The sequence below is a fragment of the Cydia pomonella genome, chromosome 4 (genome assembly GCF_033807575.1).
Source record: "Cydia pomonella isolate Wapato2018A chromosome 4, ilCydPomo1, whole genome shotgun sequence".
Lineage (NCBI taxonomy): Eukaryota > Metazoa > Arthropoda > Insecta > Lepidoptera > Tortricidae > Cydia > Cydia pomonella.
In genome coordinates this window covers 7,799,764-7,813,624 of record NC_084706.1, presented here as the reverse complement: position 1 = coordinate 7,813,624, position 13,861 = coordinate 7,799,764, and the positions used below count along the sequence as shown (strand labels likewise).

At 36.2% G+C, this 13,861-nt stretch overlaps 1 protein-coding gene across 6 annotated transcripts in view; it reads right to left on the bottom strand.

Moving 5' to 3' along the window:
- LOC133516981 (delta-sarcoglycan-like) overlaps positions 1-11,185 on the bottom strand; it is a 50,326-nt gene extending 39,141 nt beyond the window's left edge. The window contains exons 1-2 of one of the 6 annotated variants that reach the window (XM_061850076.1): positions 10,951-11,185; positions 8,214-8,622 (exon numbers count right to left, since the gene is read on the bottom strand). In XM_061850076.1, coding sequence (XP_061706060.1) covers positions 8,214-8,296 — 83 coding nt within the window. In that variant the 5' untranslated portion in view covers positions 8,297-8,622; positions 10,951-11,185. Of the gene's footprint in view, positions 1-8,213; positions 9,191-10,950 lie in introns of those variants that run through there. The other 5 variants (XM_061850078.1, XM_061850079.1, XM_061850077.1 and 2 more) reach the window with 5 other exon arrangements.
- Positions 11,186-13,861: the final 2,676 nt, after the last annotated feature.

Below are 13,861 nucleotides of genomic sequence, written 5' to 3'. Positions count from 1 at the left end.
GGCCGAGTGGATATGACGTCCGACTTTCAATCCGGAGGTCGCGGGTTCAAATCCTGACTCGTACCAATGAGTTTTTCGGAACTTATTTACGAAATATCATTTGATATTTACCACTAGCTTTTCGGTGAAGGGAAACATCGTGAGGAAACCTGCATACATCTGCGAAGAAATTCAAAGGTTTATGTGAAGTCCCCAATCCGCATTGGGCTAGCGTGGGGACTATAGCCCAAGCCCTCTCGCACATGAGAGGAGGCCTGTGCCTAGCAGTGGAACGTATACAGGCTGAATTATATTATATATATTATTATATTATTCATTACAATAAGCACTAGTGCTTCGTGTTTATCTTTAGCAGCAGTATCGGAAAACATAGTTACAATTCACGATTAAAAAATCAGCCTGTATATAAGGGATGTACGCTTGAAATTAACGGAGTTCAAAAACACAGTGTTATGCACAGTGTGGTTTAAAACTAATTTTTGCTACTATCCAAATTAAAAAAAAAAATCCCACAGTTAGCTCAATAAGGCTTGTGTTGAGGGTACTTAGACAACGATATATATATATAATATAAATATTTATAAATACTTAAATACATAGAAAACACCCATGACTCAGGAACACATATCCAAGCTCATCACACGAATAAATGCCCTTACCAGGATTTGAACCCGGGACCATCAGCTTCGTAGGCAGGGTCACTACCCACTAGGCCAAACCGGTCGTCAAATTCTAAACTATTTAAAATAGAATGTTCCCGTAAATATGATGCACATAAGGAGGTTCCGCCTTTGCAAGGGAGCACAAAAATGTGTCACGTGGTCACGTGAAGCTTAATGTGCGAGTTAATTCACACAATTTAGGCGAAGGTTAATCTTACAAAAAAGTTGGTGGTTCATTATGAGATTCACATGCCTAAAATGCCGTTCGCGTGACTCTGTATAATTATCACGGGAAAGCTCACGTTTACTCGGATGTTATTCATTTAAATTTCATAAAGGAAAATTATTAGTTTTACGAAAACTTTAATCCAATCGTATTCGTTGGAAATTGATCGCTAATGTAGTTCTAACTTTATATTATCATCATACCGTATTGTTTGTTTGTCGCCTAATGCACAAATTGTCTCCATCGATAATGGATCCAGTAAAACTTTATTTACTGCAATTACTTCGGGTCGCCCCACTTACGTGTCTCCTGTAAGTTTATAAATTTAAGCAACAGAACATAAAATTTACATATAACTTATTTGCGCCGGAGGTGCGTCGGCTCGTAAATCTTGCGACAAGGGGATTTTTGTTTGTGAAGTTCTTTTTATTTCGCTTTATCTATGTAAGGCAAAGGACTGAATACTCCGGCGCAACTCGGAAACCCGCTCAACTTCAATAAATCAATTTGTACACTTACTCGTACCTATATGTTTTCGCCGAAACGAGTTCGCAAAGTGACGGGGCCAACTCTGGCTCTGAATGTTAAAATTTCTACTTTGTTACTGCATAATCTAATCAAGTCTGGCCCAAAGGAAATCTCTTACATGATTTCCATAATCATTTTGTGTATAGGGAATGTGTAGGTACATTCCCTAATCCCTATACGCCAAAGGATTGCAATTGCAAATGATTGCAAACCAATAACCGCGAGAGTGTATGTATGTTTGGACCCGGGTACGTCCTTAAACTACGTCCAAAAGAGAGGTATGGGCATTGAGAATGTCATCTCGCTTAGTGTGATAGAGCACAGCACAGCGGATGTCATTCCAGATCTAGAGCAGAGCCCAACTGGAGAAGTACTTCCACCTTACAGAAAACCGCGAACCGCAGCCAAATAACACTAGACCATACTCACAGTGTCGTGTTCCTGCCGGTGAGTAAGGTTGCCAAAGCTCAACGAGGGTGCGGAGTGTTAGGGTCGGCAAGGCGCCTCTGGAGTTGCAGGTGTACATAGGCTACGGAGACTTCTTACCATCAGGCGCGCCGTACGCTTGTTTGCCACCGACATAGTATAAAAATAATGGATGAACCGGAACGGTAAATACGTGGGCGTTCATGTTGAGACAGCACATTTTGAACTCTTGAGCCTTAGTTAATGAGGGCATTCATTGAAAGACGATAGCTCAAAGTCAACTGTACCGGCCATCCTTGATTTTTTTATTTATAAAAAGAGAAGTTACATCAGTTATGGTTACTTATCTGCCAAACTGCATAGCAGTTTGTTGGCAGAAAACAGTTGTAACAGCTTTAGATAGACAAACTTTAGATAAACATCAAGCTAACAATAAACATTAGTAGCAATAACAAACTATGTAACTAGGTTTGTTTACCTATTTGTCTGTTACTGCATTGTCGATTCGATTTCATCGATGTCATCTCAACCAGACACTGGGAAACAACAAACTTCGTACTTCCCAAAAATAAATAGTAATTCAATAACAGAAAAAAGGTAACTTCATAAACAACTAGACGGGGGACAAAGTAATACCTTAATTCTAACGTTAACGCAAAATGATTGTATCTCGTTGAGAATGTAAACGTCCAACAACAAAAACAATGTCAGCTCTTTGACAATCACTTAACAGAGTTAGCCATTTCTGTGAGTACCAAAAATACGCATCCATAACGTTTTGTCAGAACCGAGCCGTGTCCATTTTGCATCACAAAGTTAGATGTGTTTGTCGTTCTATTTTAAACGCGATAACGCCAACTTTCCAGTCCTCGAAATGTGAATACTGTGTTGCGAAAATGTGACTACCGGAAAGTGTACAAGTAACTCGTCTGTCCTTCCGCGACACACATTGCCAGCTGACTGAGGCGGAGGAGGCAGCGACGGAGCAGGCAGATGAAAAAAAAAAGCGGCCAAGTGCGAGTCGGACTCGCGCATGAAGGGTTCCGTACAATTTAAGACGTATTAAAAAAAAATCTTCTTACTAGATCTTGTTCAACATTTTACCACTTTGGACACACATTTTACCACTTTGGAAGTGTCTCTCGCGCAAACTATTCAGTTTAGAAAAAAATGATATTAGGAACCTAACTATCATTTTTGAAGACCTATCCATACATACCTTACACGTATATGTTTCATGAAAAAAAATTTTTTTTAATTTTATGACGTATTAAAAAAAAAACTACTCACTAGATCTCGTTCAAAACAATTTTCGGTGGAAGTTTGCATGATAATGTATATCATATATTTTTTTTTAGATTTTTCATTCTGTTATTTTAGAAGTTACAGGGGGGGGGGACACACTTTTTTTCACTTTGGAAGGTTCTCTCGCGCAAACTATTCAGTTTAGAAAAAAATGATATTAGAAACATTAATATCATTTTTGAAGACCTATCCATAGATACCCCACACGTATGGGTATGATGAAAAAAATTTTTTTTTTTTAATTTCATGACGTTTTAAAAAAAAACTACTTACTAGATCTCGTTCAAACCAATTTTCGGTGGAAGTTTACATGGCAATGTATATCATATATTTTTTTTAGATTTTTCATTCTGTTATTTTAGAAGTTACGGGGGGGGGGACACACATTTTACCACTTTGGAAGTGTCTCTCGCGCAAACTATTCATTTTAGAAAAAAATGATATTAGAAACCTCAATATCATTTTTGAAGACCTATCCATAGATACCCCACACGTATGGGTTTGATGAAAAAAGATTTTTTGAGTTTCAGTTCTAAGTATGGGGAACCCCCAAAATTTATTGTTTTTTTTCTATTTTTGTGTAAACATCCTAATGCGGTTCATAGAATACATCTACTTACCAAGTTTGAACAGTACAGCTCTTATAGTTTCGGAAAAAAGTGGCTGTGACAGAATCGGACAGACAGACGGACATGACGAATCTATAAGGGTTCCGTTTTTTGCCATTTGGCTACGGAACCCTAACAACTCGCAGAAGTTATCCACTTATGAAAATGATTCAAAAAAATATACTTCATTTCATCTAGTCTTACATAGGTATAATAACTATAATAAGCCACTTCAGAACTGCGCTTACAAGGCATGCACAATTGTTACCTACGCATACCCAAAATAATAGGTCTGCCTTATGACTGATGATGTGTTTGTTGTGAGCTAATCCTGGTTTCATCGATATTATAATATATATATATATATATGTATATAATAATAGTAAAGTCCCTTAAATTTAAGTAAGGTCCATTTATTATTTAGTAGGTACATAGTTATCCTATCAAAAACATTTTCATGTAAAATGTAGCCAAGATGAGACCATAAGGCTCGCACTGTAAAAAAGTTATCAGATCTCTTGTAGAGCCAAGCTTCTAACTCTACAAACCCTAACTTCACAAAACTCTACACCTTAGTCAAAATATGTGGCTTGACTGGGGGCATATTTTATACAATCTACTTTTTGTACTGATTCTTCATACAAATTTCAACCCCTTTTCCCCATAACCCCCTTTTCCTCCCGCTTTTCACCCTTACGGGGTGATTTTGGGGTTGAAAACTATTCTACATCCTTTCCCATAACAAAAACTATCTATATACCAGATTTCAACTAAATTGGTTCATCGGTTATTGATTTCCCATACAAAACTCCACCCCCCTTTTCACCCCCTTAAGGGCAAAAAATGTCAAATTTTTGAATTTTATTGTTGTTTGTATACTAATACTAATATCCTACATACCAAAATACAGCTTCCTAGAACTTCAGGAAGTACCCTAAGGTTTCTGATGATCGGGTTTTTTAGATATGAATAAAATCTAAAGTATGAGAGCAATTGCTTTTTTTATGCTTAATAAGTTCACTATTGATATTTTATCCCGAGAATTTTGTTTATCTGGTATAATCGAAACCCAAGTTATGAGGGTTAAAAAAAACGACGAAGCGCTTCGAGAAAAGGTAGGTAGTGCCCTTGCGCTTCGCTTTGCTTCTCTTGGCTAGGGCACTACCGTGCCCCCAGATATCAGGATAATAATGTATGATATGTATAATTCAAATACTTAATATGTTTCTCCGCTACCGCCTTTAATAAAGACATCAGACCCATAGAACAACCAACCCTCGAGCCATTTCTATTCAAATTTCTTTATTGTAGAGAACTACTCTCGTCACAAATAATATAAAGATATTATTTAATATTTAAACAGAGACCTATCAAGCTTAAATAAATGAAAACAAAGCAATTTGCCCAATTTATGAATAACTTTTTTGAACTTCTTAACTTTATGACTACTTTGAATTACTTGAGAAGTGACAGATTGTAGGATATTCATTTAAATAAACTATAAATATTTTTCTTTTAAATAACTGAGAATGTATTAGGAATTTTAAATAACCAACAATATTCAACTGTAGTATTTTTAAAGGATGTTAATGCTAGGTATAAACATTTGGTGATAAAATCAGCATCTTGTAAAATGAACTTAATCTACTTTATTACATTATTGGCCTATGCCTGCGTCTTCTGTCGTTTTTTTTTTTATACTACGTCGGTGGCAAACAATCATACGGCCCGCTTGATGGTAAGCAGTCTCTGTACGCCTACAACTCCAGAGGAGTTACATGCGCGTTGCCGACCCTAACAACCCTCCCTCCCCTCGTTGAGCTCTGGCAACCTTACTCACCGACAGGAACACAACACTATGAGTAGAGTCTAGTGTTATTTGGCTGCGTTTTTCTGTAAGGTACTTCCACAGTTGGACTCTGCTCTAGATCTAGAATGACATCCGCAGTGCTGTGCCCTACCACACTAAGCTAGACGACATTCATAATGCCCATACCTCTCTTGTGGACGTAGTTTAAGGACGTACCCGGGTAAGGTGGTTGTTGTTAGACACAGACTACACAGACTTAGTCTTATATACTCCGTCTAGTTGTTGAGGTAGTTTGCGATGTTAGGGCAGTTTATCCTACCACACCTTAGATATTAAGTAAGATAAACAAAAACAAACTAAATCTTGCAGTGAAAGTTAATGTCTACATTCGTACTGGTTCAGACACCCGCTAGGTTCACCTTTCTGTGAGTGCAAAGTTTTCGCCTTTAATTTATATGAAAATTTCTTTAGAAAAGTTGGTCACATTATTCATTAGCAAGCTTGGATAATATTATACGTCAGTTAAAATGGGAAATATAAGTATTATGTTTATACAGTTGCATTCTGAAATTAACTAGTATACATTTTCTTATAAATACTTAGTCAAAGCCAAAGTTGGCATATGATAATATGAGAAGCTGTGTTTATAATAGTCATATTGGTGGAATTTAATAGGTCGATTCACGAAAGCTGGCGCAACTTTTATATGAGAAATTTGACAGTTCAGTACAAATACCGGACTCCATCTCTCATGAATTCAAGTGTATTTTAGTTAGGTACCGAGGTAATGCAAAAAACCGCATCAACTTATTATTTTCATCGCATGTATTACATAATTTTCATCAATTATTTACAAATGTAAATATAAATAAATATGAACTAATGTCACATTTGAATAAAACGAGTGTTATCGAATCTGTAAATTTAAAACTGTGTGACGTATAATTGTATACTCATCCCACACGCAATAACCTAATATTAAATTTACAGAAACAAAAGTGAAATAGGAAGAACGACAGTTAAGTTCCAGTCGAAATTAATGAAGATTACAAAATTCACGGCCATTGAGTTCCGCGCTTCGAGGAACCTTTGACTCTAAGTCGCTTGTTAAACTAAATTGAGAGAAATAATAGGACTCATTTGTTTGGTTTAAAGGTTTAAATTTTACCCTCTGGATATATTTCTTAATAATCAACTATTTAGCCATTTAATTAAATCGAACGAGTTATAATAAAAATAATAGACACCAATAAAATACTAATATTTTTCTTATAACTAAAGAAGTTATATCTCTTTATCACTCTTCCATATTAGTGCGATAGTGACAATTGCGTTTCGTTCGATACGGAGTGTTAAGAGCCCGGTAACGATTTTAGAGCAAAATATTTAAATTGATAGATTTAGTCGTTGGAATTGTACACCTTTTGTTACGTAATATCTAAATAACAGGTATTGGTATCTATTAGCACGTTTTTTCATCTTGTGTTTTTAATAATGAGGTCGCAAGCATGCGTCCCCGGTAATAGGTGACGAGAAGGGATAGTTTTTAAAAATTCATCAAAAAATTATGGTAGTAAATTATACAAAATGATGTATAAGAACAGTTTCAGCAAATGTTGTAGATTGTTTAAGTATCAAAATTAAGTTGAAATTAAGTCAATTGTCAAGAAGTAATTTCTGGAGAAAATTGATTTCGTCTAACTTTCATTTACCCTACTTCAAATTTATAATAACAAAAATGTAGTTTATTAAAGTTGAAGTACAGGATATGTGTAATATAAAATTACCATTTTTAGCAGTCCAAACTTTACGAAATTTACAAATAAGATCGACAAAATCACTGCTTTACGCGCGTTTACCTAAACGTCTATCAGAAAAAAAATCATTACTAATTAAGTGAGTCTGTTTTCAAAAAAAAAGATATATTATAATGAAAGATAACAAGACGTGCTAATAGAAACCAGTACTTGTTATTTTTAATAGTTAACAAAAGGTGTACAATTTATTGCGCTAAATCTATCAATTTGACATTTTTGCGACTAAAATCGATAACGGCCTCTTAACGATTGGCATGTTGGATACGTAGCCTGAATTACCTAAATACCGCAGTTAGAATGGATTCCAGTTTCAGTAGGTTGTTCTCAAAGTATTAACATTTTCGGCCTTAAAAAGTAATATTAATTTAATCACAGACATTGACATTTATGCTTTACTACTTTTATTACGTACTTCTTATTTCTATTTAACTTTTTGGACTCGTTTAGCTTTATTTACGGCCCGATTCGAAGAATAATTAAGACACGTTTAAGATCTTGGAAAGATCTTTAAAAGATCGATAATTAAACGACATGTCAAAATTGACGTTTATTTCGATTCCGCTGTGATCCCAATAAGATTTATCTACGATATTTCTAACGTCAAAGTGACATTGGTTGCCCGAATCGAGCTGCTTCTGTCAATTATACGACATAGAAATTATATCTAAATGAGAACTTATCTAAACCAGAACTTATCGTTATCGTATCTCATTCTTCGAATCGGGCCGTTAGTCCTTTACCTAATTTTATTAAAATAATAGATAATTGCTTAATTTTAGGTACAACGTACAGTATTTAATAGGGTTTAAAACATGCAAGACGAAAACTTACTTTCTTCCTTTTTGGTCGGTGTAGACGATATGATTCCTCACAGTAGGGGTTTGGCGAATGCGGCCGAGCGAATGCGCCTCCATGACGAAGCTGTCAGCGATAGATCTCGGGACTCCTGCGCCGCCCCAGGCCGAGTCGCCGCCGCCGCACTTCCAAACTGTCCGCAAGAGCTCCCCAGTTACTGACCGCTCGCCTAGAATTATTCGCCCGCCTGCCTGTTCTGTTCCTGCCCGTTTAACAACTTCAGATGGCCGGCTTGTTAGAGCGCACTGTTACCAGACATTGTATACACAATTCCAACTTCTTAGCTGCGAAAGTTTTACCCGCTTTGTTGAATATGTTTGTTAATGCTGTCCTGTTAGTTAACTTGACTTCAGAATTTAAATGTACATTTTAAGGTCTTTGCCAACTATTTGGTACTCGTAATTGTGTATCCAATGAAATTATATATTAGAAAGAGGTAAATAAAAGTTTTGATGATAGATTGATTTAACGAAGTCTAAAATTAGTGTAAATAAAAAAGAAAGTACTTATTATGATTGTTTTTATTTTTATCTTCCCGCTATCTAGTGACCGGTATCTATTCAGCTCGGAAAATCCGTTTAAAATAGCCTACTTATTCCGCTTCATGGCGGCGAAGCATGCAGCAGGATAATTTATGCTGTTATCTTTCGTACATGAATAATGCTTTGGCCAAGTCTCGGATATCAAAAATTCCTGGAAATAACTCGTAAAAATAATGTACACCCAGCTGAACAATTGTCTATGCAATTTTGCAGCTCGTTGTACAGTCAGCATCAAAAGTATCTGATATTCCGGATAACTTTTCCAAATATAGATAAATTTCTAAAATTCGCGCTCAAAAGTATATCTTTTACAGTCTTACTTGTTATATATTAAAGACATCACTTTTTGTTAAGCTGTTACAGAATGGTAGTTACTTATGAAACATTATTTGATCCGCTACTTTTGATGCTGACTGAACCTACTGAAATATTTTTTTTTAATTAAGTACTTATTTCCTTGTTTCTTTTTTAAAAGTACCTTAAGAATAGATAACAGAAGTGCTTCCTTGCAATACTTTATTTCTGTAGCTACTACACAGGTATATAATTTGAAATAAAGTTATTTATTCTGAGTGAAAGGTTATTTAAGTTCACTGATTTTTATTCGTTTACAGTTTTTATTGCCTTCAAATGTGGGTAGTTTCATAATTAGGTAGTATTGTTTATTACGGAAACCAATTATCGTTATATTTTTAGTCTTTACAAGTATGCTTGCTTTACGAGAAAATTTGTAAACAATTTAAGCCACGCACAGATACATTTCCTCAGCATTTAATTGCATAAGTATCTAAATGTAATTTTGTAGCGTATCAAGTTAGCACGATTGAACTACGTCATAGAGTCATATATTTGGTAAAGAAATAGCGAAGTAGGGACAGGAAAAGGACCCGTGTACCGCGAAGTATATAAGACTGTTTACATAAGAACATATTTACCTTCAGCGGGTAGGCGGAGCTTAGATTGAGGCGGGCTTATTTGCCATCGACAAGGAGGTGGAGTGAAAGTCGTTGTTTATCGATACCACAATTTATATGAAACCTTACGCTGGTATCTTAATCACTTTTCCTAACATGTATGTATTAGTATTAATAAGCTTATGAAAAAGTTTCTACTCGTAATCATAATTGTTATAAGACAGTTGTTATTGCTTAGTTTATTAATGGCGAAGTTTGACAAATAAATTAAAATCACTCCTAGTCAAATTTAAACGTTTATGTAATTGTTGTAAGGTTTTACCATTTCCCAAATACTTATCGGAAGAACGAGTATACAGCAGGGCTAAGATGGTCGGCTGTCTATCATTTGTCACCCTACCTGTCACGCTCTAAAGGTGGCGACTGACTTGTAACATTTGCTTGTAATGTATCGTTCACGGCGATCGTTACAAGTCAGTCGCCACCTTTGTAACACTCAAAGGGATTCGCGTAAAAACCGACAGCCGAGTGGAGCACGCGGTGCTCGCGTCGAGCGGCTCGGCTCGCTGCACTGACTGTTGTAATGCTCGGGTTGTATCACGTTACATTACACCGAAATGTTACAAGTCAGTCGCCACCTTTACAAATACGTACGTGCGAACGTAACGCATGATATGACAAGTGACAAAAACACGACCATGATACCGCTGCTGGTATAATTGGTGAGCAGGTCAGAACGTGAAGAAGCGGCGGAATGCGCGCCGCCGCCGGCGGCGCCGGCTCCGCTTAGCGATTACCTACCGACCGTTTTCCATTCACTAATGATTTTTAATTTTTTTAATATTTAGTTGAATTATTTACGAAAACCTAGGTTTTAAAAACAAAACTTAAAAACTAGTTAAAGAAAACAAAATCAAACATAAACCGGATTAAGTGCTTCACGTGGATATGGTCACTTTTTACAGGTTATTTTTGTTTTTGACGAATAAATAAATCATTCTGCCGTCAGTCGGTAACACTTATAACTTACAATCATAAATTATGTTTAATTTGATTCTCCAATAACTAATTCAATGTATATGATTTAGTAAAAGATACACTTTAAAAGTGTTTTTTTAGTGATCAGCACCAGTAATAGAAAGAAACCCAAGAAGAGAAAACATTAAATACAAGCATTAATTATTTAAAACTATATAAACAAATTTATATATTGATCACAGTATCAAATAATCAGTCAATCATCAATAATTTCGATACCAGCTACGCAAAAGGATCCTACGTAATAAGTTAAGAGTGAGACTCAGCACGCAAGACAAGAGTCGTGCGGCTGCCTGCCAGGCTCGCGGCCAACTGAACTCCGAACCCTTCACGCTATCGTATCCTGAGGCTCACATTGAACTCAAACAAATAACAACCTTAACTCCTAAATAATAACGCTCTATTTGGCAACAAACTTGTATCATAAAAGTCTTCACCAACAAGCAAGCAACAAATTGAAAGATGTGCCAAGAAAATCTAATTCTTTCTCCGAGAACTTAATGATGTCTTTAGTACTGACGATGACACGGAGCTCACGATATTCATCTAGCAGATCTTCGAATCGAGAGGCTCTATGTGTAGGAGCAAAGGACTCATTTTGGGAGATGTTGAGCGAGAGAGGCGGTCGTAAGGCTCGAGGGGTGGCGCGTTGTTAACACGCATGCGTCTATCTTTTTAACATTTCGGAAACTCTGAAGTTGTTCGGGACACCTTAATTTTAGCGCCACAACTATGTCATCTAGTTTCAGGAACATGCATTTCAAAAGTGGCAGTTCAAAAACCATTGGCAGGTCTTTAATTTACACACCATGAGTGCTACCTACCTGTATCAAACTCCATGACAGCAAACTTTTGGCACCTTTTAATAATTTCTTATACTCTATTTCATTTTATGACTCCTTCAAGAACAAAAGTTTTCAATATGTAATTCAAATTCTAATACAAATTGACATTTATAATTCATTTTCTTATATTTAATATCTTAACTGTATACACCAGTAAACGATTTAAAAAAGCTTATCTAAACTAATTACGCTTAGAAAAACAGAAACATCTACTTAAGTTTCCTTTCTTCCTTTTATTTCATGAAATAACCTGTTTACCCTACAGTTCCTTCCGTAAGAAGCTTTTACTTTTCTCAGCGACGGCGACGATGGTTAATAATATTATTAGTAATAGGATGCAGCGCGTGCAAGCGGCGAGCGTGGCCGCCACATGAAGGCGGGCGCGGGCGCGGGCGCGGGCGACGCGCGCTCTAACTCTCAATATGAGCTTTGTTACCGCTGTGCCGCTATTTCTTGTGTCACTGCATTGAATATATCGGGCGCCTTCCTTTGTGCACGGAATATTGCTCGTCTTTTGTCGGTATGAACGTTACCTCCCCGCGAGTTGTTTCAGCGAAGAATTTCGCGATTGCAAAGTAATATTTCCCCTTAAGAATTTCGATGTGTTTCTTTCATCTCGAAGATGACTTTACTTCGGATTATATTCTAAAGGGGAAATATTATTTGGAGTTCGGTTTCTATATCGATGATTCTTTTGTAGTCTTTTGGATGACAAATCTTAGCTTTTATGAGGTGCCTTTCATAAAATTCATTCATTCCCTAAAAAGTTTGTATTAGGTTAAAATGGCTGAATTAAAACAAACTAAACAAATTACATAAATGTGTGGGAAATCCTTTTTCCGCGTAATTGCATTGGCTTTGCCGCTTCAAGTCCAATAGTCTTCTAACCACCAATTAGAGTTGGATTAGCAGCGGGCTAGAATCACCTCGTATAATATACTCTTGGGATTGCTTGTTAACATTTAATATGAAGCCTCGCAGGCAGCAATATAGAATGTGTAGAATTTATTGGTGCAGAAAGGTTAAAAAAACAATGTAACAGGATTTAAAAAATGCATTGTTTTAAGCTCGTATTCGCCGTACCCGCTTATTCATGTTCAGCAACGCAGTTCTGGGAGTAACATTATGAAAGATAATTATGATCTTTAAGAAATATGTACCTATGTATTAACATGAAGAATTAATGAAAATTAACTTGGTCCCGTTTAGAAATATATAACTTTCCATTCCTACAAAGCTTCACCGGCAACAGTAGACAGTATCTTTACAAACTTACTTAATCAAACAAAGGCGCCGCAAAGAAAATCCCACCATAATGCAGCGGAATGGAATTAATTATAATAACATAACCGTCGAGAATGAACATTGTAAGCATAAAATTTGTCCCGCTGCGTAAATATGAATTCGCACTACATGCCCGTAACAACGTGATAAAAGCGCGTTGTATGCGCCGCGCGTCCCGTAGCGTTCCAACAACGAGCACTGGTCTGCCCCACCGACGAGGAGTTCGCGCAACTTACCGGCTCATTGTATACCACATCGAGGACAAACATCGGATATTAGCTTATTCTAGAAAAGCGATCGTGTATTGAAATATACATCCTTTTTTGAAAACTTTTTGAAATATGTAGGCACTATAAAAAATAAAAAGAAGAAATTTATGTATAAATTAATTTTTAACAAGCAGAAACGTCTGCGAACGATGCTATTAAGCTTAGAATAGATTGGATGGGTTCAAGTCTCACCCAAAGCAGTAATTTTACCATTTTAAATTAAAGTTTGTGTATAGTATTTATAAAGGACATTTCATTTTTATTTATATGTGGCTAATTTGATTCTAATTATAATAAGGCCTGAAGTCGCCTCAGATAAACAGTATGCCATCATTTTGTGCAGCCTTACAGCAGTTCTACATGTCCACAAGTGGCTTTCTAAGAAAAAACCAGACAAGTACGAGTCGGACTCGTCCACCGAGGGTTCCGTACTACTGTAACTTTTTTTACAAATTTATAGTTTTGAGTTTTTTCCCTGTATTTGTAGCGTAAGAAGATATTACTGGCTAAATTTCATAGTTATAGGTCATAGTCATAGTACCCTGTGAATTTAGATTCCCTTGAGAGTGTCAAAATATATATACGTTTTTTTATTTATATATTTAAACTTTATTGCACAATGAAAATAAGTACAAATGGCGGACTTGATGCCTTAAGGTATTCTCTACCAGTCAACGCTAGGGCAAAACAGAAATTCTCGAATTTGAGTGCAGTGAGAAAAATAAAACAGAA